At 37.7% G+C, this 27,017-nt stretch overlaps 4 protein-coding genes, 1 long non-coding RNA gene and 1 other non-coding gene across 11 annotated transcripts; all 6 read right to left on the bottom strand.

Annotated features, from left to right (window-relative positions):
- Positions 1 to 5,461: 5,461 nt before the first annotated feature.
- LOC125589918 lies at positions 5,462 to 6,385 on the bottom strand. The gene has a single exon (XM_048762613.1). The coding sequence runs from the start codon at positions 6,383 to 6,385 to the stop codon at positions 5,462 to 5,464; it is 924 nt and encodes a 307-aa protein (XP_048618570.1).
- Positions 6,386 to 6,679: 294 nt separating this feature from the next.
- On the bottom strand, positions 6,680 to 8,453 carry LOC106385231 (monothiol glutaredoxin-S12, chloroplastic). Its single transcript, XM_013825168.3, has 5 exons — positions 8,052 to 8,453; positions 7,903 to 7,976; positions 7,574 to 7,648; positions 7,399 to 7,425; positions 6,680 to 6,937 (listed from the first exon to the last, which is right to left on the bottom strand). The coding sequence occupies exons 1-5, from the start codon at positions 8,321 to 8,323 to the stop codon at positions 6,861 to 6,863; spliced, it is 525 nt and encodes a 174-aa protein (XP_013680622.1). The 5' UTR covers positions 8,324 to 8,453; the 3' UTR covers positions 6,680 to 6,860.
- Positions 8,411 to 8,484, bottom strand: TRNAV-CAC. The gene has a single exon. It is a non-coding gene; the product is annotated as a tRNA-Val (tRNA).
- Positions 8,485 to 8,800: 316 nt separating this feature from the next.
- LOC106387352 (zinc finger CCCH domain-containing protein 21) lies at positions 8,801 to 11,421 on the bottom strand. Its single transcript, XM_013827192.3, has 8 exons — positions 10,975 to 11,421; positions 10,718 to 10,802; positions 10,468 to 10,608; positions 10,268 to 10,359; positions 9,622 to 9,810; positions 9,403 to 9,533; positions 9,224 to 9,326; positions 8,801 to 9,137 (listed from the first exon to the last, which is right to left on the bottom strand). The coding sequence occupies exons 1-8, from the start codon at positions 11,143 to 11,145 to the stop codon at positions 8,943 to 8,945; spliced, it is 1,107 nt and encodes a 368-aa protein (XP_013682646.1). The 5' UTR covers positions 11,146 to 11,421; the 3' UTR covers positions 8,801 to 8,942.
- Positions 11,422 to 13,013: 1,592 nt separating this feature from the next.
- Positions 13,014 to 16,376, bottom strand: LOC125590728. 2 transcript variants are annotated; one of them, XR_007326732.1, is made up of 4 exons: positions 14,900 to 16,376; positions 14,353 to 14,794; positions 13,800 to 14,249; positions 13,014 to 13,691 (listed from the first exon to the last, which is right to left on the bottom strand). It is a non-coding gene; the product is annotated as an uncharacterized LOC125590728 (long non-coding RNA). The 2 variants fall into 2 exon arrangements; XR_007326731.1 differs by having other exon boundaries at positions 14,353 to 16,376.
- A 1,264-nt stretch (positions 16,377 to 17,640) lies between these two features.
- LOC106387350 (myosin-13) lies at positions 17,641 to 26,318 on the bottom strand. 5 transcript variants are annotated; one of them, XM_022710902.2, is made up of 37 exons: positions 26,043 to 26,318; positions 25,503 to 25,628; positions 25,258 to 25,420; positions 25,037 to 25,182; positions 24,756 to 24,924; positions 24,602 to 24,660; positions 24,339 to 24,498; positions 24,102 to 24,251; positions 23,900 to 24,027; positions 23,691 to 23,837; positions 23,502 to 23,603; positions 23,281 to 23,338; positions 23,105 to 23,206; positions 22,976 to 23,013; positions 22,763 to 22,889; positions 22,498 to 22,668; positions 22,284 to 22,415; positions 22,089 to 22,198; positions 21,948 to 22,008; positions 21,731 to 21,887; positions 21,450 to 21,643; positions 21,223 to 21,342; positions 20,946 to 21,044; positions 20,628 to 20,840; positions 20,372 to 20,532; positions 20,160 to 20,289; positions 19,974 to 20,087; positions 19,572 to 19,895; positions 19,324 to 19,485; positions 19,117 to 19,227; positions 18,928 to 18,998; positions 18,740 to 18,839; positions 18,608 to 18,664; positions 18,470 to 18,526; positions 18,307 to 18,387; positions 18,152 to 18,222; positions 17,641 to 18,024 (listed from the first exon to the last, which is right to left on the bottom strand). In XM_022710902.2, exons 2-37 carry the CDS (start codon positions 25,562 to 25,564, stop codon positions 17,907 to 17,909), a joined length of 4,425 nt encoding a protein of 1,474 aa, XP_022566623.1. In that variant the 5' UTR covers positions 25,565 to 25,628; positions 26,043 to 26,318; the 3' UTR covers positions 17,641 to 17,906. The 5 variants fall into 5 exon arrangements, with proteins under 5 accessions (XP_022566623.1, XP_048620436.1, XP_013682643.1 ...); XM_048764479.1 differs by having other exon boundaries at positions 21,731 to 21,851; positions 25,258 to 25,401; XM_013827189.3 differs by having other exon boundaries at positions 20,160 to 20,271; positions 25,258 to 25,401; positions 26,043 to 26,316.
- Between the last annotated feature and the right edge of the window lie 699 nt (positions 26,319 to 27,017).

Raw genomic sequence — 27,017 nt, 5'->3', positions numbered from 1 at the left:
TACTAGCAGCAGTGTAAGCACATTTAAAAATGTCTATTAACTTATAAGTATTAATAGGATTACTAGATATGTTAATATGCTTAGCTCCGGCTCATAATGATGCTTGTTGTGATTGATTGAATCTGCTTGCATACATGGATTGAAACCGAATTGAAAGCTGTTGCATATAGTCTTGTGGCTGTCTTACATTGAAGCATTAGATTCATGTCTAAATGCTGAGTAAAGAAGCTTTAAAAATGCATAAGTAGCTTGCATAAATCTGAAAAGAAAGTGCTTGTGCTTAGAGAGATTGCTTGCAAAGATAGAACTTGAAAATAACTTGTTTTAATCTGTTGCAATGCTTGTGAGATTGGGAATCAAACTTGATGATTAATCAATTATTGATCCCAATACTCTTGTGTCTTATCTTTTTTGGAGTTTGAGTGGTGTTTCAGGTTCACAAGAAGTGTTCTTTGCTCACCACCTATCCAAAACAAGAGGAAGACTTGGACCATTGTGTGGAGCAATGGGAAGATACTTGTGTGTAGATGTTGGTTTAAGAAGCGCAGGCCACGAGGTTGTTGAGCTCCTGGTTCAAGACATACAATCGGAAGACTTGACCATTGTGTGGAGCAATGGGAAGGTTCTTGTGTGTAGAAGTCGGTTTAAGAAGCGCAGGCCACGAGGTTGTTGAGCTCCTGGTTCAAGACACACAAGAAGAAGAAGGTCACCACCTAAACCATGAGGAAGGCCGGTGATCTGAGGGTACTTGAAGCTGAAGGCAAAAGGGTGGATCAGTGATTTAAGCGCAGCTGTTAGGGTGATGTGCTCCTGGTCTTGAAGTTCATTGAGGCTCATTTCAAGCTTGGATCTCCCCTATACTCGGTCTCAAGCTTGCGGTGGAGATTCAAATGAGCAACCTGAAGAGCCAAAGTTCAAGACTTGTTTCCTCCTTATCATTATAAGGGAATGATAAGATGAAGCCAGTTGCCAACATTTTGTGGGAAGTCCACAGCCTGCTCCAAAGAGGGTAGAGAGGATGTTGTGACAATGGACAGCAACAACTTGGTGTTAGAACAGATGACCATCATAGACTACTTGACAAGAAAATCAGGTGGAGCTGAGTGGAATGCTCTGGAGTTAGAACAGTTACCTTCTGGTTGGGAAGCTATGGATCAGCTACTATATAGAGTTAGAGCAGTTACCTTCACTTGGAACAATACCGTCTGGTTGGGAAGCTATGGATCAGCTACTATATGGAGTTAGAACATATACCTTCAGTTGGGAAGCTTTGAATCAGCCCATAGCATGTGTGCTTGTACCTGGTTGATGAAGTTTAAGGAAGCCAGCTGGTGTGAGGGATTCAAGTGGTGTGTGAAGAGCAACCATTCCTCACCAAAGCAAAAGGAGCTAGGCATGTCTTACCTGATGGAGATGGCAAGAAGCCACGAGAGAAGGGAAGACTCAGGCCGGTCCAGTCACTCCTCACCAAAACAAAAGGGAAGTTTCCCCTTAACTCAATTCAATTCATCATTGTCAACATATCTAGTAATCTAGCAGAAATACTAGTTTTACTAAAGAAGAGTTGTTAAGCATAATTTGAATCCGTTAGGAATACTAGTTTTACTAGACGGCAACATAGCTAGTAATATATATATAAGGAATACTAGTCTTACTAAGACGGTCAATAAGCATGAATTGATTGAGTTATGTTCTTTGATAAGTACTGATACACTTGTGGAATAATGTATCAGGTACCTTACTTGGAGACTCAACAGAGAGGATCAGGTCGCTCCTAGCCTTTCAAGATGGCACGAAGTCCGTGAAAGGGGGAGACACTAAGCCGGTTCTATAGAAGAGTCCAAGAAGGTGTGGTGAAGTGTGCGCAAGCCTTGAGTGTTGCTGCACCTGTTTAGGCCGTGATCCAGAGCTTCTTGTGTCCAACCACACTGGTTCTAAGGCACAAGAGCTCACTGGCCAATCCCTAGGCTTTGGAGATCTCTACTCTTTTTCCCTTGCAAGGTTTTGTCCCAAAGGGTTTTCCTTGTAAGGTTTTTAATGAGGGAGACTCTTCAGAGTTCCAAGCTTGACTTAGGATCTCCTAAAGTCAATCTTGAGGGGGAGTGTTGAACTGAAGAGGAGATAGAGCTTGTACATTAATAGGGCAAGCTCTAGAAGATGTCCAGAAGAGTTCAATCAAACTTCAGAAGTGTTCTGAAGTATCTAACTTGTGAAGTAAGTCTAGGAGAGACTTAGAGTGATCATGTGAAGTGTTTGGAGGAGTTAGAGAGAAGATGGCCTCAGGTGCAAAGATAGGGCGAATCAAGAAGAGGAATGGATCAACCAAAGAGGAAGGATAAGTGTTGTGCATAGTTAGGGCGAGTGTACGGACCAGACAGGCCGTACATCGACCGTACAACACCCGAGCCTCATCCATTCATCCGGTTAGCCAAAAGAAGAAGAATGCAAGGTGTGGGCGTGGCATGATTCAAATCATGTGACCGTTGGAGTGAGATGGAAGCAAAGGAATATACCTTAGGATCAATGTGGTCCAAGACACAGGCTGGAAAGGGAAAGGTGCTTTACCTTTACAGCCTTATCCCCACACTGATCCATCTTGGCTGCTCATTCAAACTGAAGCATCTAAGCCATCCATCAAGTCCATGCACGCCTCTCCTTTACAGCTAGCACCAGAACATCAAAGACCATCCTTCTCTCATCCTATCCATCCAATCTATCTTGCATTTATGTCCATAGGATCTAGGTTTATTCTTTGATACATGTAAAGGCATATATAAGCCTTAGATGACGTTTTGTAACACAAAAGGGAGTAAGGGGGATTTCCCCTCTCCACTTCATGAATGATAAACTTGTTCTTGAATCTAAAACCCTAATCTCTAATCTCTTATTCTCCTAATCTCTCAGTCTCTTAATCTATGTTCCTAAGTCTCTTATTCTCTCATAAACACTCATCAATCTCTCTTTCTAAATCACCTAGAGCAAGCTCTCATCTTTCTCCATTGGAGTTTATACACACACACATACAACCAGAGAAGAGAACTCGACAAATCTCATAGCGTCCATGTCAGCTTCTTCCAGTATACGTCTAGCATAAGCTTCTTGCTTGATCGTGATGCCATGCGAGCTTTGCTTCACTTCTATACCTAGATAATAGGTCAGTAGACCCAAGTCTGACATCTCAAACTTCTGAGACATTGCAGTCTTGAATTCTCTTATCTTCTGTGATGAGTTCCCTGTAACAAACAGATCATCAACATATATAGCCACTATAAGTAGCTTGTCTCCTTCTCCCTTGCGGTACACGGAGCTCTCTTTAGTACACTTCTCGAACTTTAAACTCTTCAAGATCTGATCCAACTTTGTGTTCCATACTCTAGAGGCTTGTCGTAGCCAATACAAAGCTTTCTTAAGCTTGAACACTTTGTGTTCTTCTCCTTTCTTCTCAAATCCCTCAGGTTGGTTTACATATACTTCTTCAACTAGCTCACCGTGTAGGAATGCTGTCTTAACATCTAGGTGATGGATCTCCCATCTACATGCAGCAGCCAAACCGATCAACAATCTTATTATTTCTATTCGAGCTACTGGTGCAAAAAATTCATCGAAGTCAATCCCTTGTTCTTGAACGTAACCCTTTGCCACAAATCTTGATTTGAATTTGTTGATGCTACCATCTGCGTTGCGCTTGATCTTAGAGATCCACTTGAGACCAATCACCTTTACTCCTTGTGGTTTCTCAACTAAGATCCAAGTCTCATTCTTAACTATAGACTCGATCTCATCCAGACATGCTACTTTCCACTTCTTGTTCTTAAGTGCTTCTTGTATGCTTCCCGGTTCATCATTTAAAGCTAGTAGTTGAAACTCGCATTCAGCTTCAGCCAGTAGAATATAGTCTTCAAGGTAGCCTGGTCCCTTGACTTGTCGAGATGAGCGTCTTACTTCTTGTACAGGTTCATGTTCATCTGCTCTAGCTTCGATGACTACATCCTCTGTTTCCTCTGTTCCACTAGGTTGAGTTACTGCATCTGTCACCTCTTCTTCGTTGCTTGCTCCGACAACAAAAGGGCCACTTCCATTGTCTTCTGTGCTTCCCCATGTCATATGGAACATCCCAGGCTCAGTTTGGACTTGCTTACTTCCTCCCTTCCAATTCCAACGAGCCTTTTCATCGAAGATAACATCTCTACTTACAATAATTCTTTTTGAGGTAGGATTGTACGGTCTATAGGCCTTTGAACATGGTTCAATGCCTAAGTGAACCGCAGCCTCTGGTCTGTGATCAAGCTTTCTCAGCTTGCCTGAGTCTATCTTTGCATATGCAACACACCCGAATACTCTTATGTGTGATAGACTTGGCTTCTTCCCTCTTATACATTCATAGGGAGTTTGATTCTTTAGAGCTCTGGTGGGAACTCTATTAATCAAATACGTTGTGTGACGAACAGCTTCTCCCCACAGATAGTTTGGTACACTCATTGCTTTTAGTATACTCTGAGTCATCTCCATTAAAGTGCGGTTTCTTCGCTCAACCACACCATTCTGTTGAGGTGTATAAGGCGATGTTAAATGTCTTCTTATTCCATTGTTGTTGCAGTAGCTTTGAAACTCTTGTGATGTGAATTCTCCACCTCTGTATGTGCGTAATGTCACTATCTCTTTGTTGAAGTCTTTCTCAACTAGCTTATTGAACATCTTAAACTTGTCAAATGCATCACTCTTATCTTTCAATAGTATAGACCACATGTACCTTGTGCAGTCGTCAATGATGACAAAATGTATTTGTTGAGAGATAGAGTTGATGGAGAGATTGGACCGCAAAGGTCTGCGTGTAAGAGCTCCAGTGCTTGCTTTGCTCTAAACGCCGTTGCCTTTGGGAATGATTGTCGAGTTTGCTTGCCAACCAAACAAGAGTCACAAAGTCTTCTTTCTTCATTTATCTCCGGCAGGCCAAGAACCATTCCGTGAGTTGCCATAGCTTTCATTGTCTTGAAGCAAATGTGACCAAGTCTCGCGTGCCATCTCCATGGTTCCTCATCTATCTTAGTGTGTAGACACATTGCTCTGCCGACTTGTAACTTAATCTTGTAGAGCCTATTTGCGGATCTAAGTACCTTAACAATCAATCTTTCTTCAGGGTCTCTTAGTGTTAAGAAGTTGTCTCTCATACGAACATCACACCCTTGTTCTGTTGCTTGTCCTAAGCTTAGGATATTGCTCTTTAGCTCAGGAATGAAATATATATCTGTTAGTAGCTTATGTTCTCCTGTCTTAGCTTCAAAGAGAATTGAACCTTTTCCACTTATATCAACGAATGATCTATCTCCAAACTTCAATTTGCCTTTGATGAATCTCGTTTATCTCAGAGAAATAAGACCGTTCTCCAGTCATGTGATTAGAGGCACGTCGTCCAGATACCACACACCGTCTTCTTTCTTGTTGGTTTCTAGTTTCTTAGGCATCACCTTCTCTTCATTGAGAAACACCAACTCATGCATGTATAAAGTTGCCTCTGCAGTTTCGGTTTCAGCTTTGTTGAGTTCTTCATCATCTTTCTTTTCGGTACACACTGATGCAAAGTCTCCCTTCTTCTTGCAGTTGAAGCAAACGATCTGCGAGTAGTCCTTTTTTCTTTGTTTCTCTCGCCATTGTTGCTTCTGCCACGACCTCTTCCTATGTTGCCTCTACCACGGCCTCTGTTATGTCCTCTTCCTCTTCCTAAATTGTCTGATCCTCTTTGATCATATGACTTCTCAGTGTTTGAGTACAGAAGACTTCCTTGTTGCTCAATAGGTTCAAAACCTTTTATTCGTTCTTCATAAGCTTTGAGCCTTCCAATAATGTCTTCAAAGCTAGTTGTATCCAAATCAAACAACTGTTCTAACGAGGCTGTCATATGGATGAACTTTGATGGTAGACTATTAAGAAACTTCTTCACAACTTTAGGTCCCTCAATACTCTGTCCCAATGAGGTTGCTTTTGACGTAAGCTCCGATATCTTTCCTGAGGACGTATCAATCGAATCCGAGTCATCCATCTTCAAACGATCAAATTCATTCATCAGCGTCTGAAGACGAGCTGATTTAACATGCTCTGCTCCTAGGTTTCTTGATCGTATAGCTTCCCATATCACTTTAGGGGAACCCAAGTCACCAACTTGCAAGATCAATGATTCAGGTATGGACTGAAACAAGAGAGCTGTAGACAGATCATTCTTCTCTTCTTCATCTGTTCCAGGCTCTATCGTTTCCCATACCTTGTGCACACGCAGAAGCACCTTCATCCTCATTGCCCAGACCGTGTAGTTCGACGTCGTCAACATCGGACACACCACAGCACCAGGTACGCCATCTTTAAGCTTTACCAAAGCTTTTGAATCCGCCATTGTTTTGTATCTTTAGAACTAGTGATCTCCTTTTCTAACCACAAGCTCTGATACCAAATAAAGTCGATCAAGACACAAAACTTATAAAACAGTTTCTTTGTTTTATTTCTTTCTTTGCTTTCTTCTTCTAATGTTGTAGAGATCATCTTATATTAGGTCTCTTTATATATAGGACCTTCTTAGCTTATCCTATTACAAGTATATCTAGGAATCTTATCATTATCCTAAACATATAAGTTATTCTACTTATCTTTAATGAATAACTTGTTTCTTAATTAATCTTTCTCGATCTAGTAACAGAAACCAGCATGCCTGTTTATTTATTCTACTTCCATGGAAAAGACGTACAATAGGTTCTTATGAAATCTCTATGCAGACGTTAAAACGCCAAATCATCTCAACTTCAAGAATTTTAATTCAGAGGTTCTGATCAAACAAAAAGGAAACGTAACCAAATCTCCAACCAGTTTCATCTCTAGGTCTGACCGGTTTTGGCATTGGCCGCAGCTAACATTGGCTCGAGCTCTCCTTTATTGTACAGCTGCAACGTATCTGTGCAACAAGAAAGATAGGGAGATCAAGTTAGAGAAAAAGACAAAAATAACACTAAATCAAGTTTTTGTTCCCAAACTAGCACTCAAGGTCAAAAGTCACAAAAATAGCATTTAATGTTTTATCAAAAGTCACAAACTTAGGGTTTAGAGTTAAAGGGTGGGGTTTAGGATTTAGGGTTTAGGGTTTAGGGTTTAGGGTTTAGGGTTTAGAGTTTAGGGTTTAGGGTTTATGGTTGAGAAATGAGGTTTTGGGGATAAGATTTCAAATTTTGAAAAATAAAAAAATTAAAATTTTCAAAGGATAAACTTAGAAAGGTGCTATTTTGGTCATTTTTGTTTTTGAGTGCTATTTTTGTGATATAAACCTAGAAGGGTGCTATTTTGGAGATTTGCCCATCAAGTTATCAGAATGAAAAGAAAAAAAAAAACACAAGCTATCGAGAAAGATGAGTGTTGTACCTGAGCAGCCACCAATGTGCTTGCCTCCTGGTCATGAAATACAAAATAAGATTTGTAAAGTGATGGAGAATGCAAATGCAGTGACTAAGATGTCAAATATAATAAGGTTCGTGTTTAAGAAAAAATCTAATTTGAGGAAAGTAAATGTTGCCAAATGATGAAACAACAAACTAACCGATGAAAACATTAGGAACAGTGAATTGTCCAGTGAGTTTCTCCAAGACATTCTGCAGCTGCGACCCCTCTGCACCTGAAAATGTTGAAAAAAGACCAAAACAATGGTGAGAATGTGTGTTTCTAAGCGATACCATGAAGCAGAAAATGGTTTGGCCATAATAAGACAGAACAAGAATCATATATGTATATAGTTGAAAACAAGTATAAAGTAGATCCAGAGTAAAAGGGACATTGTAATTAAATCTAATTTCGCAAAACTAGTGAACCAGAACCATATATATATATAGAGAGAGAGAGGATAAAAGAAGTAGGGAGGGATAGAGATACCAAGTTCATCGAGTTCAATAACGAGTGGCTTAACTTGAAGCCCATTGAATAACGACTTCACTTCCGACGAGTATCTTCACCCAAAAAACAAAAAACTCAGGTCAACCAGTCTCCAATTGAACAAAGTAAACAGAGAAGAGAGAACCTACGAGCACCAGGATTTGGAGTAGACAACCACAGGGTTTTCTGCTACAGTCGTTTTAACTGTCTCCTCCAAGGAAGATGACGATGATGACATGGCCCTCACGGAAGAGCCGTGGTGCGGTGGCCACGACACGACGAGCCGGAGAGGTGTGGGCTTAATAAGACATGTCCTTAATACGAGAGAGCTTCTTAACATGGACAAAGAGAATGGCCGATTTGTAAAAAACAGCGACGTCGTCGTCGATCTCAGGCTCCCGAGATTGGCTGATGCGGCCATGGCAGGCTGCGATGATTCTTCTCCTCTTTCTTTCTTTCTGAGCAATTTCTCTTCTCTTAATTTCGTTAAAAAAAAAATGAAAAGATATGTCTGAGCCCGGGTTCGAACCGGGGACCTCTAGTGTGTGAGACTAGCGTGATAACCGACTACACCACCCAGACTTTTTGAGAAATTTCTTGTTCTGTTTAATATTCATTTACGACCTTTCCGCATTTAATGTGAGCCTCTCACAGAAGATATTACTACATACACAAAAATTAAGAGCAAAGAACCAAAAGAAAAGAAAAAAAAAGAACACTGGTTACCAGTCCTTGATGAGACATTATTTAAGAGTAACAAGTTTATTCAAACACTGAAAGAATATGCCAATGGTTCAACCGATATTCTTGAAGAAGCCTAACTTATTAGATAAATATCCCTTTGTAAAGTGTAACTAACGAAACCACTTTGTGTATTTAAACATTGTAATCACGTTAATGAAAGGCAAGGGAAATACTTCCAATAACAAACACCTGCAAAATAGGTTTTTGTGAGTCTGTAAAATCCAAACATATCAAAAGTACACAAGAGTAAAACATGTGCTTTCCTCTCTTCCACCTCTCACATATTAATTTTCATCTCAAGATGATGATCCTTCACTGTTTGGCTCACGAATCTGGATTGATGTCTTCGACAAGCTTACTTCCAGTTCATCAAGCTCATCCATGTCCAAATCATCATCATCGTCGTCATCTTCGTCCACTTCTTTTGAACTCTGTTCAGCAGCATCACCACTAGTCCTGCTTGTCCCTGCCTCTGTTTCTTTGCTCTTTGCCTGAGAAACAAAAACTCCATTAACATGACTTGGTTGGTTTATTGAATGATGAGTGTGAGAAAGAGAGAGAGAGAGAGAGAGTTAACCTTCTGTTCAATCTCTTCCTCTTCTTTTTCCCTCTCGTATTCTTCAAAAGCCTCAGCATCGTCCACAAACAAGCTTGCATTCGACAGAAACAGCTCCCGACCACTGACATCACACACACAATGAATCAGCTCAGCTTACCAGGAACAAAACAATCGAAAGTGATGAATGGTGGATTTACCTCATACGGTCGTTCTTAGCTCTCTCGGCCTGAGAAGCAGCCAGACCTGCATCTCTCTCAGCTATCTTCTTCCTCTTCCATTCCATGAATAGCGCAGGTGTCATTTGTGTTGCGGTTTTCAGTTTTGCACGCTGCAACAATTTAGAACAAGAATCAAAACTTCAGAGACCTAGCAGCTATGAGCAGATTGGGAAAAGCTGGAAGAAGAGGGTACTAAACCTCATTTTCGATTTCTTCTTCGACTGGCATCTTTTGTGACTCCTCTTCCAAGAGGGCCTTCATTTGAGATTTAAGGATATACCCAGGTGGAAGAGCGTGTCTGTAGTGACACTCTTTGCCACCATTGGGGCAAGCCCAGAACCACCCATACTGTTTCTTTTCCACCGCGTCCAGAAAATACTTGCATACCTATAATTTATTTAGGATCCAAGATGTTTTAGAAATAATTACTTCTCTTAGTATAAAATTAGCTAATTGTAATGTTAAGAAACAGTCACATCATCATGATAAACATGTCGTTTAAATCACTACCATCACCAGAAGCATGAGTTATGGTGAAGCATGATCCAAGTGAGGAGAAAGCAATAAGGAACAACGGAAGGAAAAAAGATCGTGTAGGAACCAAATAGCTCCTAAGATGAACCATGCTATTAGCAAAGTCAGCATAGGTGAACATAAACCCCAATATCAGATAAAACTAACGACACTAACGCATCACACTTTGCATAATCTTAGATTATGGCTGAATATTTGTACAAGAGAAACTATTATATATTACAAAACCAGAAGCCCTCAATCAACATGTCCCAAAAGGTAGCCAATAACAAGTTTTGAGATACAGCGAGAGAAAGAAGAAAGCACTTACAATATCAGTTGGCTTATTCTGGTTATATTCATTTTTCTTCGACTCCACAACCTTTTCAAGGGTCTCTTGATCCCACTCCTCCATATCTCCATCTTAAAACAAATATTAAAAAAAAAAATTAACATAAGACCATCGTTAATCAAGAACAGAAGGGATGTAAATAAAAGGGCACTTTGTTGCTGCACTTGTGGTGGGTTTACCTTCATCACGCTTATCGCTGTAAATATCGATCTTCTCACCCTTCCTCTGAATGTTCAAATCATGAGAGAATTTGCACTTGAATCCCTTCTGACACTGCCCTGCCTTGAAAAACTCACACAGGATTGACTTTGGATCCACACCTGCCAAAAACAACCACCAAATTCTATAAATACATCGAAACAACACAGGGAAGACTGAAACTTTATATCAGAGCATTTAGTTAATGGAAAAACAAAAACAAAACATTACCTACAGGAACTTTAGGCTGACTAATGGCAACCTTGAACAACTCATTCAACTCCTGTTCTCTGGCTTTCTCTTCCTCTTTCTTTTTCTGCCCTCAACAAACAAAAAAAAAACCATTTTCTTTTGGTAAGAGCTTAATCGAAGAAAGAACTGACTGCTACAGCAACAAACTATCTCTCTAACTCCAAAGCATCAAGAAACTCAGAATCCCAATTTCATCAGAATATTAAAATAGATTCAAGGAATGATTTGTTCGTTACCTTGGCTGCAACTTTAGATGCGTCGGGTTTAGGCTGAACAGATTGCTTGAGACTCTGGACATACTTCTGTACGTTCTTGCTCTTGTTCTTGTTTTTCAGACCAAAAGTTTTGTCTTCCACTTGCTTCTGCTTTTTCGCCAAATCAGCCTTTGGTTGTTGCTTTGGAGGCATCTTCTTCGATCAAATCAAATCCAATCCAATCCAAAAAGGACAACACAAACTTCTTCTTTTTTGATGTATATTCGACAAGGTTCTATACCTAATGTATCAAAATTAGGGTTTCTAGGATTCTGTGTGAAAATTTAAAAAAAAAATCAAAACACGAAAAAAAAGACCACAGAATCTGAATCGAACCAAAAAGGCGGAGATTCAGATATTTTCCCGTGACGCAGACACCCTAAATCACTTATTACCGATCGAGATAGGAAGCAAAAAGAAGATGAGACATAAAGGAACAACATTTGCCTGGTAATAGCAGCTATATACTCCAGACACTTCGATGTTTAGGCCTTTTAAAGGCCTGCCTATATTACGGCTCGCTTTAATTTGAGCCCATTAAGTTTATACTTTTCTTCTAAGAACAACATTCTTTATGTGCATGACTACTTTCGGCCGCCTTACGGGCGGAATATATTTTACTTGTAATTTAGGTTATTATTTTTTGTATAATTTTGTGAATTGTGTTTTTGGTTTACATTAGCAATAGATGTATATGATAATAATTTTTGTCTTTTAGAAAATTTTAGGTGAAGAAGAATTATATTTGATAAAATATATTTTGATTGTTTGCAATAGTTGTTTTAAAGACTTGTGACATTGTTCTGTTATGAGGGCTTCAAATGTCTTCATGTTGTTTCATTTTACAAAAAAATTGATTTTGTATTTGGTATGTTATTTGTGATTTGTAATATTTAGGCTGTGAAGAATTTGGTTGTGGATAATTTTTTATGTATGTTATAAAAGTTATCATTTATGTTGAAATCATAGATTTTCGACATGCTATTGGAACGAAAGTGGTGATTATTTGAAGTTGCATTTCTTATTAAAAGGAAAATGTTAAATTAAATGAGAAGAAGGTATTAGTGCAAAGCTAATCAAAATAAGAACACATTGAAACTGGAAAGTGTGAAAACTGAGTAGTGGCCGATGAGTGTAGACACTTGTCAATCACCGTAAAACCAACACTAAGAACTTCTCCATTTGTTTATAGTAATAACAATCAATATATCATTTTTCGAGATTATTGAGATGTGGTGGCATTGTAAAGATCATATTAGTTTCATAACACTTCTTTTTCAATATAGAAACACTGCATAAGGAACGTTTGATCTATCTCAACATCCGCCCGAGACATGTTTTTTTGCATGACGATCCATAAATTTCATGCATTCCTCGTGTTCTCATGTGCATAACAAAATTATGGCATAAAGATAGTTACCTCACCATAGTTGTTGTTTGCTAATATGTGAAGATGTTTTAGTCTTGTGGTAGTTTTGTTTCAAAGTCAAAATTATTTGTTTTTTTTTCTAATAATAATTCATGTATAGATTAAGTAAATATTTTCTTACTTAATCTCATACACTGACTTTTAGAGCCATTCATCTGAACTGAACGGTTTTGGGATATTTTAAATTCTTTATATTACAACTAAAATTAAAAGCAAAGAAAAACACGTTGGTTAAGTATGTATAATTAGTTTAATAGTTGTTCTTATTTGAGAAAGTTTGGATATATGTGGGTTGAATAATTATTTTTGTGCTTACTTTATTTTATAGGGTTTTATTATGAATTTTCACTATTTTTTGAAATTAAGTAAATTTATACGTTGATGGTTGAGATGATTTCGATAGAAATGTGTTCTTCTTTATTTTGGTAATATAAATATTTTGATTGGTTTATTTTATATTTTCTACTTTCATTTATACTCTTATATCTTGTCGTTTTTATTAATTTTCAATTTAAAATTTATAATTAAAAAAAAAAATATTTTCATATCAGTATTAAATTAGTTGTATTGAAACTCTCTTTTAAATTCATGAAGTTACTACATTTATTTGCATATGGTTTCTTTAATGTGTTATTATATAATTACAATTTTCATTTATTTTTATAATTAATTCTTTTAGTTCTATTTTATTATATTTTTCTCAATTAATTGTTAAAAATCTTTTAAAATTATGTGACTTATTCCATTTTCATAATATTTTTTTAGTTTCTCGTATTTCTTGTGTTTCACGCGGATTATTTGTTATTGTAAAATAAATTCTCATTTTCAGAATTATTTTTATGTTATTGAATTATTTTTTTAAAAAAAATCATATTCTTTTTATTAGTTATTTAAGAATCATAATTTTTGTTCGAGATATTTTCACAAACACTAATCACGTTTTGTAGTATACATGGAGAGAGAGGAAGGTATAGCTTCAGACAGTAACAGTCTAACAAATAGTATACACAACGGTATTATGTTAGTAACAGATCAAAGAGCAGAGACATCAGAGTCGAAACATATGAAGAAAGGATCTTGCAAGAGTCTTAAACTCACCAATATGATGGAGAAGTGGAGGCAGTGTAAGAAAGGACACTTCTCTGTGTACAACAGAGAAGGCAGGGGGTTTGTTTTGCCGTTGGATTATCTGAAACATCCAATCTTTCAGGTCTTATTGGAGATGGCGGAGGAATAGTTCGGTTCCACAATAAATTTCCATCAAATGTACCTGTCATTCAATACAAAGCAAAATGATGCTATTTAACACGAAGGAGTACTACATATTAACTTGTCTCAACCTTAGAAAATAAAAGGCTAATCAAATGTCCAAACTCACTAATGCCATGCTCATTAAGAGCTTCCATATGATGCTCCACATCTCTTCTAGCGAGGATACCACCGTGTATGTTTGGGTGCAAACTCTTCACACGGCCATCAAGCTGCTTTTCTGCGAAGGAAAAAAAAAAACAAAATGAGAGGTAAGCTTAATATACCAAACTCAACTGCTTAATCATTACCACCAGCTAAAGAATGAAACTTGCCATTTCAGGAAATGAGTAAGCGTCTCCACTTTGTAAGTGACAGAGACTCCAGCATTCTCCAAGGTAGAGGCAGTTCCTCCAGTAGAAACAATGAAAAAAAGGAATCATTTTTCAATCCATAAACACTTATTAGAACAGAAACATAACTAAAAATTATGAAATAAAACATACCCGATCTTGAAGACCGTTGCCAAGAGTAGCTAAATCCTACTTGTCAGATAAAGATATCAAAGCTTGCTTCTTCCCTGATGTACACACATCCATGTTACATTAAAAACCTTATTGTAAACAGAATATAATTGAAATCAATCTCTGAATATGAACTTGCAGGTTAACACAAATACAAACCAGAGGAGGCCGAGGACTGTGGCTGATTCTTTAGAGCTGTCTGAGACTCTGACATGGCTCGGACCGTAACGAAACTTGGACGCAGCAACTTAGAATAGACCTGCTGCTTTTAGACAAAATCAACAATAGCAGATATGAGAAACAGAGACACCAAGAAGAGGAACACGTCGACACAGGGAGAGGTGAGAACTCACAGGCTGAGCAAAATCAATATTCAGTTTTGACAGAGATTTATGTAAGAGAAATAAATAATCGGTTAACCAAATAAATGAGTTAACTAACGGTGAAATGTAAGATAGAGTGGTTTGCTAGAGCTTCGAGTTTGTGAGATTTATAAGTTCTCTTCTTAAAATTTTGCCAGAGGGATTTTTCGGATAAGTTACTTCCAGCTGTTCTTGCGATATATGCCATTGGATATTGCCCAGGTTTCAAGTCAGGGATACTTCAAAAAACATAAGAAAGAAAAAGTAAATAGCTACAGAAAAAAAGGTCATTAAAAAGAGAAGAATTTAGCAATCTCTATCATGTTAAAAGAAAAAGTCCTTACGGTATTACTGATGCATCAGCAATCTCTGGATGAGCAAACAACAATGCTTCAAGCTCAGCTGGAGCAACCTAACAAACATTTTAAACCATTACCAAAACACACAAACTTTACAAAAGATGATCCACACATGAAGAAAGATTTGTGTTTATTACCTGATAACCATTGCATTTGATCTATCAACAACAAAGACAAAACCTTCACCGTCAATGTAACACAAATCTCCAGTCTTCAACTATCCTTATGAATCAATAGTAGATGCAGTAGCTTCCTCGTTCTTAAAATAACCTTTTAAAAACAACTCAAAACAGTTTCATACCAAAAACAAAAACACCTTTTCGAGAAGAACCAATCACATTTCATCACGGTAGGACTCCGGAGCCAGAGCTCCGCGGTTCGATGCACCCCCAAGACCCGACCCGTATCCGGATCCACAATCTTACCATCCATGTTCGGAGCAAGCAAACCAGAGGATCCGTACCTCTCAGTCTCCTCTTTAGTAAACATAGAAGCAACTATAGCCGCCGTCTCAGTCAAGCCATAGCCTTGCAGAAATTTAATGTTAGTGTATCTCTCAACGAACTTCTCCGTCACCTCTTTAATAGTTTACCCATTCTTCAATATACTTACACGCCAAACGGTTTCTGCATATAAAATTGTTTCATAAAGTCTCCTTTACAACAGAATAAACAGAATGGGAGCTTTTTTTGTGATCAGCAGTATGAATGATGAGATTTGATGTTTTCACCTATCCATCTAAATTAAGAGAGATGAGAAACCGTTTGTAGGATGAAGTGAAGGTAAGCTTGATTGGATCAGGAGGACTATCGCTAATCCGTTGCTGCTTGCCCCTAAAAACGCAGAAGATTTCCTTTACAGTTTTGGCAACGGAGGTAAGGAGCAGAAGCATAATTAAGTTGATTGAAATGCACCCCTAAACCATCACGTCTTGATTGACCAGAGGTGGTGAAGTGAATATCGAACGTCACGGCAACGACTCCGTCTTCATGCAATGATCGCAGGTGAGAGACGGTGGATTGATTTCAGGTCCGATGAAGAGATCGTGATCTTCAGAAGAGAAATACTGACTTTTTTATACATGATATCACAGATCCTCGCCATTGCAAACAAAGCATTGAAGAACTGTACGAATCCATAACGCACTCAGTTTCAGAAACCTTGAGGAAGATTGATCGTCTCGTACCCAAATGTTGAAGAGTTGCCTTTTGGATGTGGGACACGTGTCAGCACACAGACACACAAATTAATGACGTGGCATCCGGACAGCGTAGAAGGGAAACAAACATATTTATATAGATATATATATAGATATAGATATAGATATATAGATTTCAACAAACTCTTTTTTTTTTTTTCAACTTTCAATTAATTCAATAGAGAAAAAGAGCACAAATAATATAAGTACACAGCTAAATGCATGTCAATTTACAACAACAAAAATATCATTGATTTTTTTTCTACTAAAAGCATACTTTTTTGTACAAACTATATACCATATGGGTGGAGAATAGAGACGACATCTTCTCAGACCCAAACATAACCATAACTACTGGTGCATAACTAATGATCTGACGAAGTCCATTGTATTGACTAATGACAAGTCCATAAGCCCATGCAAATACGATTTTTAAGCAAGTAGATTTGAAGAAATATTCCTACTTGTGTCATTGGTGAATGTGACCAAGAGAATTGCAGCTCTCCTCCTTCAACATTTATGAGCCAACCTTAAACTTTTTTCTATTTTTTTATTTACTTTCTTTCAAAATAAAGCTCTGATGAGCGATGATTACCTTCCTTCAAAGCTTATTTGAGCATAAATCTATTTTTGAGAACATAAATTATTTTTGCTTTGGAATTGCTAATATTTAACTACAATAATAAATAATATTAGAACTGAAATAAAACTCAAATCACAAACTCATCTTTTCTCTTTCATCAAAACGATAAGAAGAAGAAAAACTCCATAGCCACCGATCTCCCTCCGTGGTTGGATGTGCTTCTCACCGCTGCTACGTGAGGGAGGATCTGCTCCTCCTCTTTCGTTTGAGCTAAATCTTGTTTAATTCCGTCTTGTGTTTGACAGTTTCAGTTGTAGGTTTCTCCTCTTCTTGTGGTGGTACCAGTGATCTCTCGTCGGTTTGGTGGTTAATGTTTGTATTTGGTTTGGGGTTCCAATCGCCGAGGCTTGTTTGTGTGAAGGTTTATGGTGGACTTCTATTTAGGTGTTAAGTGGACGTCATAGAGTGCGTTCAAGCCGTATCCGAAAGTTTTGAGGATCTTGAAGCGATCTGTCTTGTCGGGTTGTGAAGCCTTGTTTCTTAGTTTTGAGTGGGAATGGTATCGTTTGGCAGGGCATAGGCGGCAGCGATAGATCCGAGTTTGAGAAGGCGCATCGGTGTCTTTGGGTTCTACCAGTGGATTGTTTCGTATGGCGTGTCGAGGGCAGCATCGATTTATCCAGATCATTCTTACCTGCTACTACCTGCTACTTGGGAAGTCTCTTGCACTGGTTTGTCGTATGTTCTAGTGATACTATTTTTAGTTTATCCTAGTGAATGGTCTAGTTTCCTTGCCTTGTTAAGGTTATGTTCGAAAGGTGACCTGGTGTGGGTTTTAGCTGCCTGTTCTTTGGGCTACTGTCTATGGAGATTTTGTATCCGCCAACTTATGTATTAAACAATCGCGGTTCGCTTATGAATAAATTTCAATTTGGGAAAAAAAACTGAAATAAAACTTATAAAATTAGATAAAAAAGGAAAATAGATAAGAAAAACTGCACAACACCAACAAGAACTGACCATGTCTTTTGTTTTCTCCCAGCAAAACAAGTTATATAATTAAGCTCTCTGGGATAACTAGAGAGAGATATGTAATGAGAAACAAATAAACAAACTGGCGAATCTTAAAAAATTCTTCAGCCATTATCTCTGAGATTCTTCCTCCTATATTTTTTTGTTGAAGGGGGCAGTTTTGGTTTCTATGACTTGCACTACTGCAAGAAAACGAAAGATGGGTTCTCCACAAGTTCCTCGGCAGGTTTCACTTGGGAAAAGTCCTTATCTTGCATCGAACTTGATAAGTCATCGATCAACATGGACATGCTGTTGCTGCAGGAGCCCAAAAGGAAACGGTATTTGTTTAGTCAAGGTCATCGGTATTTGATATTCATAAGCAGCAAACGATATCAGAGTTTCCTATTCCTACTATATTTACAGTAAGAAGATAGATACTTACCTAGAATCATCTTTTAACAAGAAGTCGCTGATGTCTATCAGTATCATAACTTTTTCCATGCTTTCGATCACCTGATTGATCGATCATCAGAAGATCAAAACTACAAGAGACAAAGAATTTAAAAAAATAGAGCAGTATTTCCTCAGAAAGCTTACCTTTTGATCAACACTTTCTGTGTTGTAGATTTCATCCTTGTACAGAGTACACAGTCTGAAATGCTGCTGTATGCTAAGGATCTGAGTCAAGGAAAAAAATGGTGTCACGCATAACCACAAAACTCAAAGTTCAACAAATGAGTTGGTTGATAGAGAGACTTACTGGACACAGATCATTTGCAATATCTTCGTATGAGATTCTATCTTTCTTGTGGATGAGCTGTTGATGTTAGATCCAAGTAAATTTAAAGTGATTTGCTTAGAGGATATTTCTCAGATTCAAAACAAGTTTAGAACATACCAGGAATCCAACAGCTTGTCTGGTATGTTTTAGTACATCCCACGATGAGCCAGCATACTATCAAAGGCAAGTCGCATAGGTGAGACACTGTGTTTATTGACAACAACAAAATAAGAAAAAGGAAACTAATACCTCTTCATTTGTTTCGGAGCACCATTTCTCTAACTTATCTAAACCAGATTTTGCATATTCTCCATTGATAAATGAACAGTTATCTCGTCGGGTGACAAGGCTGCAGATCAGAACAGTTATCTCGTCGGGTCAAAGTCTGCTTATAATAAAGATTCATATTCCACAATAACAAATAAACAATCTCTCACCTGTTAAACAGTTGGACATTGATGAGTGAGAAAGCCTGAGAGAATATAGTCTGGATAAGAACCGGAGGAACCTGTAACAACAATAAGCTAAATAAGAATCTCTTGACATATTACAGAGTAGTGGCAGAGCCGGAAACTTTTTGTACCCGGGTCAAAATTTTGATAAGAGTGGAAAAGAGTTTCACATACAAAGTTATCTTTAAGTGTGGTTAGCAGTGCATTTAAGGCTTCAGTAATCCCTTCCCAGTGTTTAGCAGTGCTATCAGATATCAGTTCATTCCCCTTAAACGTAATTGGTGCCTAGAGAGAGAGAGATTCTCTCATGTCAGCCTCACAACATATACATAGAAAGGCACGATGAAAAAAAAGTAGAGAAGCATTGTTGATCATAAGCACCTGGATGCAGAGAGTAAGGAAAGTGTTCAGCTCCGTTTTCAGGTTATCCCAGATAATCCCAATAATGTTTTCAACATAGGCTGCAAGCTGCTGCTTGAAATGCAGAGCTGGAACCTTGGCATCAACCGGCCTAATCGCTTCAGCCGCTGGAGAACGGAAACCCTGGTAAAATAAAACGGTAAGAATTGTTTTTTTTAGTTTTTTGGGAGGAAGATAAAACAAAAAACGAAGATGATTATATTATGTACCTTGGTCATCCACCAGACCAAGGAAGGTGAGTTTCGAAGTGGAGTATTATCCCCGGTTCCACCAGATTTCAAGCTTTGTTGGAGCATGAACAGTAAGGTCGATGTATTGGATAACCAATATGCCAAACTAGCGTTTTCTTCTTCTTCTTCATTCTTAATAGCAGAACCAATCATTTGAACAAGACGATCAAACAAATTGGTTCTTTCTGCTTCAAAAGACTTCCAATGAAGAAGACATCTGTAGATGGTAAATGCCGCTACAGGCTTCCCCTGACTGAATCCAACACTTTTTGTGACACAGTTGATCAGGGCATCCACATCCTCCTGTACCAAGAAAAAGAGTCAAATTCAATCTCTCTTCAACCAAAGACTGGAAGCACATAATTTAACTAAACAACATACATGTCGAGGATCAAAACGGGATCCCCTCGGTCCTTGAATCCTTGCTGGTGTGGTAAACATATTTCCCTGCAGAGACGCATTTTCTTCGCTAGGATGGTGGACATTTTGCAGGTTCTGCGCCAACAATAGCTAATTAGGATGATAGATTGAGAGAGTCATTTCAAATATTTCTCTAGATATGTCTACCTTTACTGGAGTAGAAGGGAAAGTTTCTGATGCTGTCTCAACAGGTGTGCTTGAGACAGATTGCTTCAAAACTTGATTTTCGTTTTTTACATCCTCTAACATCTTTTGGAGTCTGCAAATGAAGAAAAAGCTTATATATTGACTGTCAGTGAGGTATGGAAACCTAAAAATCTCTGTGGAAATTCAATAGCTAAGAGGCTAATAGTGCATACTTGTCCATGGCTGTCTTCAAATCAACGATTTTGCTTTCAGCTTCCAAAGCCTTGCTTTCAGCTTCTAAAACCTGCTTCAGTCTCTCCTCGCTAATTTTGGTCGTCTCCTTGAATTTTTTCTCTGTTTCATCTATCTTCTGCTCCAGCGAAGTTACCATGGACTGCATATGAAAGAGAAATGAAGTTCCAAACATTGCTTTGGTTTTCTACAGCTTTGATATTCCAAAAATAGAAAAGAATAGCGCAAATTCCATACCTTGAGGTTTTCGTTTTCACTCTTGAGTTTCTCCACTAGCTCAGTGTCAACAATAGGAACCTCCTTTACCACAGTAACCATTTCTGCAGTCTTTTTCGCAGCTTCCACTTCCTTTAAGAGAGACACTTTGGTTTCCTTGAGCTGGTCTTGTACTTCCTGCAATGCCAATTGCAGTTTCGCATTTTCTTGTGTTTTACTTTCTTCCACGTCCACCTACAACGTCAAAAGCCACAATAGCAGGTGAAGAATCTGTTGCCAGTGTCCAGAGAACTATTTTTAGAAAGAGGACAACGTTCGAGGATGTATGTATAATCTTACCCTCATGCGTTTCTCTAGCTCCAGTGTCAACTTGAGATCTTCCACTTGCTCCTCAAGCTTGCTCTTGGCAGCTTGTAGGGCTCCAGTTTCTTTTGCAGCCTGCAGAAAAATATGAAGACGTCATTGCAGCAGTTTTTCATTTTGTTCAGAACAATCATTAAAAAGGCCAATTTCCAGATGCTAGCTCCATGATCTAAACTCATCTAACCACATTATTTAAGCTCATCTTCCATGTGAAATGCTTAGAACTGGAAATATCAAAGGAAATAAGGCTCACCATCTTAAGCTCTCGCAGTTCTTTACGGGCTAGCCTTGCTCTCCATGCACTTTGTGTAGTAACCGCTGCTTTCTTCAGCTTCTTGTAGTGCGTCTCGGCCAGGAATCTACGGCAATGAATCTGGTATATATGTAATGAAAAATTAGACTCAAGAGTCTAAGGGAAATATGGAGGGATGAGAAAAGCGTGCAAAGCTCAAAGATGAAAAGAAGAGCAGAGTAAGCCACCTGAATAACAAGTGTGGCCTTGGTCTTCTTTCGTAGTGCATTGCGAGCAGCCATGCCGCGCAAACATGACTGAACTGTAACAATAGCTTCTATGTAAGTACGCCTCTCAAGGTAGATCCGCAAAGCTCTCTGGATCTTCAAAGCAGCCGCTTCTTTTCTGCGCATGTCCTCAAATCTATGTCGAGCAAGATGACCTGTAAAATGATGGATAACAAAGCAAATAGTAAATGCAACACTCCAATTTGTTCTCTAACTAAATAAATAATTAAATTATCATATACCTCTGCCCACAGCCTGCATATTTATTGCAGATTTGATGACAAGGTAGGAGCGGAATTTCCACTGTATAATTCTGGCAGCTCTTCCTAAGACCTCAGTCCTCCGAGCATCTAACTCAGCCATCTGTCCAGCCATGAGGAGAACCTTCGTCTTTCCAATCTTCAAAAACAAGAACGTTAAAGCAGGATAAAATTAAACAAGCATTCATCAAATGAGCACCTGGTATCCTTCGAGTCCAACTGCCTCCAGAAGTTTCTTGCAGGCTGCTTTCTCATCATAACTAGTAGGAACAAGCCAAAAGTTAGAAAGTTTTCAATACCTTAGGTAAGCTTTCAACCTTTGAGTTGAGAGAGTTCAAACCTCTTATCCAAAGTAAGAGAAGCTAGGATACTAAATCTGTCCAGGAATTCATCAAAACGTTTTCGTGTAGGATATCCAGCACGACAAATCTCAATTGCCTCCATCATACCCTGTAAAAAAATGCTTATACAGAAGTTTAAAACTTGCAAGGAAAATTAACAAGCAAACCAAAAAAAAAATGTAAGTGAATCTCACCCCACAACGTAGCTGTTGCAGGACATTTTGGTTCTCAAAGATAGAAGGCTTCAGAAGATTATTGGGCTTAACGCAACGAATATAGCGAGGTTCAGTAGTACTGAGACGTTCAATCAATAATGCCAATTGTTGCTGCATAAGGTAAAGATAATGACTTCAGTAATTTTGAGATAACGATTTGTCTACATAATAAAAGAAAAAAACCTCATTCTACCTTAAATTGTGAAGCTACAGAAGAAAACTTTGACTGTTTGCTAGCATCTTCCATTTGAAGAGGAAATAGACCTGCAATAAAAGTGCAACTAGAAGCACCCAGAAGAGCCTGATGCTCAGCAACAACATAATCTTTGTTCTTTTCCAGAAACTGTTCGGTCTGATAAGTGACCTGAAAACAAAAAAAAAAGCTCAGTACTTTTAGTAGTTTAGGACATGATTGTGTTATTAGAATTTGAGAAAGCTAAAGCAGGTTTTCTACTCACATCACCGGCGTAGTGGCAAACTGTGAAGTCAGTACGAGCTAATTTTGGCTTGCGGAAGTACTCGTTCTTTTTGAATGTTTCATACATCTTTTGAGAAAATGTTTCATGCGTTGATCTTGGGAACATGCTGCAAGATGAAGTTATGCAATGTCAATATCAAAACAGAGAGAGAGAACACCCGGATTAATAGCAAGTGAAAGCTCTTAGGCTTACCAAGCCTCATCCAGAAGAGCAATTATACCACCAGGTTTCTGAAACGTGAGAAAACAGTGATGAACATGCCAGTTTGAGTTAAAATGGAAGCTATTCACAAAGAGCTCGCTTGTAAAACTAGTTAGTTACCTTCTCAATAAGTTCCAAAACATATCGATTATCTGGGAAATCGATGTGGTTCCACTCAATTTCTTCTTTCTTGTACTCATCTTGTTCCATTTTTAAGACGTGCTGTCCAAGGAAAGAGGATCATGGATCAATACTATAAGGCATATATCAGAAGAGAGATCAGAATTCAGACAAACCTCATTAAAGTGGAACTGAAGTTTCTCATTGGTCAAATTGATGCAAAATTGTTCAAAGCTGCAAAAAAGTGCATTTGAGAAATGTGACTTTTCTGATCAAAAAAAAAAAGAAAGAAATGTGACTTTTAATAATATCCATTGCTTCCTAGAGTTAGATACATGTCATCATGTGAGCCATTTGTTCCATAGGATTTTACTAAACCGGTTTACTGCATACGCACCTGTTTGTCTTGAAACTCTCGAATCCATAAATATCAAGCACTCCGATCATGTTTTTCGAGTCAGGATCTTGCCCAATTGAATTATTGATCTTGTTAACAATCCTACAAAGAGCAATAAGCAAAGAGTTAGGAAAGTAACATTTTGGGAAACAAGAAAGAGAAGCATGTGCGCGGAGATACTACACATACCAATCAAACAATCTTGAGTATAAAAATTTTGCCAAAGCATCTCTGCTCAATGCTGCAGATTCAGGATCCAGACATCTGGAAAGTGTTTCTTCAGGTGTCACCATTACACGTTTGCAAAGAGAATCTTCCAGTGCTTGCTCATCACACCTGCCGAAATATAAAGAGTCATGAATAGCTTCTTTTATCATTCAAAGTCATCAGTGACTTACATGAAAAGCTCAGCCGCAATCTTCAGTGACTTCTTGTCTTTTGGAACTGACGAGTCTGTTTCTTCTCCGTTGGTAAATTCTATGTTACCTAGATGAAGAATAGCCGCCAAAATTCGAAATATCGCTTCCTGAAAAGAAAGTGATATCAAATTACACTCATATGTCACCATTTTTTTACTAGCAGAAGGGAACAATAAAGTACCTGCTCCTCTGAGCTTATCCCGACAATGCTCATTGCTTCTCGGGTTTTAGTATACTCTTTCGAATCATCCATCCCCTCTAACTTAATACAACGAGACTGATTCAGATAACGGTATGTTGTTGGATCCTCTAGCTTAAGTTTTCTAGTGTCCTGTCAAATAACAAAGGGTAAATGAGAAACAACAGGACAATAATTTCAGAGATATTGGACAAGAAAGAAAAGCCATATGATATGTACCTCAGGTGGTGCAGCACAAAGCATGTAAAAGCAGTGATAGTTTCTCTCATAATCTGACACTTGGCACACCCTTGATCTCTCTAACAAATAAGTCTTGATGGCAGCTCCTGATATCCTTCCCCTTTGATCGAACTGAATCTCCACGAATTTACCAAATCGACTGCAACATGATAATAAGATTATTATATAGATGAAAATTTAGCCAACAAATACCCAGAATTAGAAGAAGAAAAAAGTTATGAAACTTGTGTGGTTCCACTCACCTTGAATTGTTGTTTCTGACGGTCTTTGCATTCCCAAATGCTTCTAAAACAGGATTTGACTGCACAAAGAACATAAACAATTCATGTCAAAGAATGATCTTTTACAAATCCACAAGTTCTATAATAAAAAAAAAAAAATATTGCCATTACATACCTCCAAAACTTGATCTTCAACACTCCTCCTTCTGGTCGAGAGATCATTGACAGCTCGACCTCCCATTTTAGCCAGATATTTCATAAGCGTTTTAGCAGTCTCAGTCTTCCCTGCTCCACTTTCACCACTTACCAAGATTGATTGACTAACACCCTCATTAATCATTTGTCTACACCCACCCCAAGCATGAAGAAGAACAAAAAAATGTAAAGCAGGCAACAACCTATGATGAATGGAACAAGATAGAAAAGGAAAAAACTTCAAAGCTCAATGAAAGGTACCTGTAAGCTGCATCCGCAACTGCAAACGGATGAGGCATCAATGATCCAAAGGGAGCTCCTTTGTAGAGTGCAATCATATGGTCATTGTAAAGGTTCTCTACTTGTTTAAAAGGGTTCACCGCAATCAAAATATCTCCTGTGTAAGTCTATAAAAAGAAATCAAAATTTCAGTCCAAATGTCTTAACAGAGCAAATAAAACAGAGAGGTAAAGGAAGCTCACATAAATGTCGTCTATGTAATATCTTGATTTAAGATTCTGTAGGACCCCTGGTTCATGTAGATATGCTAGCGTTGTCATGTCGGCCACTCCAGAAGGTGGAACTTCCATATCTTTCGGATATGCCTTTGAAACTTTGACAACCACCTGAAGAAAAGATGAGAAACTAGCCCACCATCAATCAACAACATACACAGATTCCATCTTTATGCATAGTCAAAGTGTGTCTAGAGTCTGGTAGCACATACCATCTTCCCTGAGGTACATCGGACCTTAATATCATCTCCATTAACCTCAATAACTTCTCCATCTAACCATGCCTCCTCTGGATCTTCCACCCAAACGAAGGAGCCAACTTTAACTGTAGAAGAAACCTGAAGAAGCAAGAAAATCCTTAATCGTGACAAAAAAAACATTTAGTTAACGAAAAGTGAAGACACAAACAGCATTCAGTTTAGAAGAGGCTTACCGCTCAAGAACTAGACCCCAGAAAATAAAATAAAATAAAATAAAAATTGAATAAAGCGAATTAAAATATTCACAATGAAATCAACAAATGATAAAACCTTAAACATCAGAAACCCTTTTCCACTATGATGTTCATCACTGGGCAATTACTTTTCCAGGTACATTGAAGCCCAGAAGAAGCAAAGTACATTGAAACCCAATATATAAAACAAAACAAAAAAAATGTATCAAAATCTTAGGCCTTTGCCGTTTGAAACTGAAAAAAAGATCAAAACTTTGAAATCGAAGTGTAAAACAAAAGAAACCAAAGATTAGAGTACCATTTTCACCGGAGATTTATCAAATCAGAAACCCTTTTTCACCCTAAGCGAAAGAGATGATTCTAGCAACAAAGGATCATTCACTTGCTCAAGCTGGAGAGTTGAGAGCGAATGCAAAACAAACATAAAAAAAAAAAAATCTAAACTGTAATCTTATATAGAGTTGGGTATGTGAGGGAGCTTAAGGCATTTGAGCAAATTTAGAAGAAATAAATTGGTCATGAAGAAATGATAAATCTTCCTCCCTTTTTATGTTTGGTTTTGTCATATAATTTCGTTTTTCTTTTAATGTCTTCTCTGTTTCTTAGTAACATAAATTGCTCATTAAAAAATAATCAATTCCTGAAATACCCTTCTTGCTTCATACAAATAATCATCTCTATTTTGTTTTTGTTTTTGTTTTCGTTTTCTATAACTAAAATAGTCAAATATAAATTTTCCAAACCAGGATATATTTAATTCTCTTTTTGCTCTTTTTTTTTTTTGTCAACATCTCTTTTTTGCTCTTTATTGCTTATTTTACTCAAAACTCTACGTAAAACGTCAGATTCACATTTTTATAAATACCATTTTTGAATAAATATATTTTTAAATACATTAGATGTGATTTCTTAAAATACCATAATTAAATTTGACTTGAAATCTAATCTTACGTAGATAGATTTTAATAAAAATCTTAGTTAACCAATAGTATAAGTACATGTGACTTGGTTTCAATTTTTAATAATAAAAGAAAAGTAGTAATTGTTTTCTAAAAATGTAAGGAAATGTTTGTTAAAAATATTATCATAATATGCATTTATTGATTTAATTTCATTTTATTGTTAATAATTAGAACTTTTGTTAATTATAGTGAAAAGACTTTAGTGGTAAAGATAAGAAGCATTTAGTGGTAATAATAATAACATAAGTAAATTAGTTGTTAATTTTATCTTTACTTAAATTATTTCCACGTCATTGACATTAAATTGAGCT

This window comes from Brassica napus, chromosome C7 (assembly GCF_020379485.1).
Source record: "Brassica napus cultivar Da-Ae chromosome C7, Da-Ae, whole genome shotgun sequence".
NCBI classification, from domain to species: domain Eukaryota; kingdom Viridiplantae; phylum Streptophyta; class Magnoliopsida; order Brassicales; family Brassicaceae; genus Brassica; species Brassica napus.
The sequence above is the reverse complement of the archived record's forward strand: the minus strand, read 5'-3'. Positions and strand labels throughout refer to the sequence as shown.

What these genes read in the sequence shown, in the direction of transcription:
- LOC125589918 (XM_048762613.1), bottom strand. Translation starts at nt 6,385, where the DNA reads ATGGCGGATTCAAAAGCTTTGGTAAAGCTTAAAGATGGCGTACCTGGT.
- LOC106385231 (XM_013825168.3), bottom strand. Translation starts at nt 8,323, where the DNA reads ATGGCCGCATCAGCCAATCTCGGGAGCCTGAGATCGACGACGACGTCG. An exon ending in TACTCCAAATCCTGGTGCTC is followed by an intron (nt 7,977 to 8,051) that starts GTAGGTTCTCTC and finishes TTTTGGGTGAAG; the next exon opens with ATACTCGTCGGAAGTGAAGT. An exon ending in TATTGAACTCGATGAACTTG is followed by an intron (nt 7,649 to 7,902) that starts GTATCTCTATCC and finishes CAACATTTTCAG; the next exon opens with GTGCAGAGGGGTCGCAGCTG.
- LOC106387352 (XM_013827192.3), bottom strand. Translation starts at nt 11,145, where the DNA reads ATGCCTCCAAAGCAACAACCAAAGGCTGATTTGGCGAAAAAGCAGAAG. An exon ending in TCAGCCTAAAGTTCCTGTAG is followed by an intron (nt 10,609 to 10,717) that starts GTAATGTTTTGT and finishes TGTTTTTGGCAG; the next exon opens with GTGTGGATCCAAAGTCAATC. An exon ending in AAGAAGAAATCGAAAATGAG is followed by an intron (nt 9,534 to 9,621) that starts GTTTAGTACCCT and finishes AAATTGTTGCAG; the next exon opens with CGTGCAAAACTGAAAACCGC.
- LOC106387350 (XM_013827189.3), bottom strand. An exon ending in GATGTACCTCAGGGAAGATG is followed by an intron (nt 25,402 to 25,502) that starts GTATGTGCTACC and finishes TCTTTTCTTCAG; the next exon opens with GTGGTTGTCAAAGTTTCAAA. An exon ending in TGCAACAGCTACGTTGTGGG is followed by an intron (nt 22,199 to 22,283) that starts GTGAGATTCACT and finishes ATTTTTTTACAG; the next exon opens with GGTATGATGGAGGCAATTGA.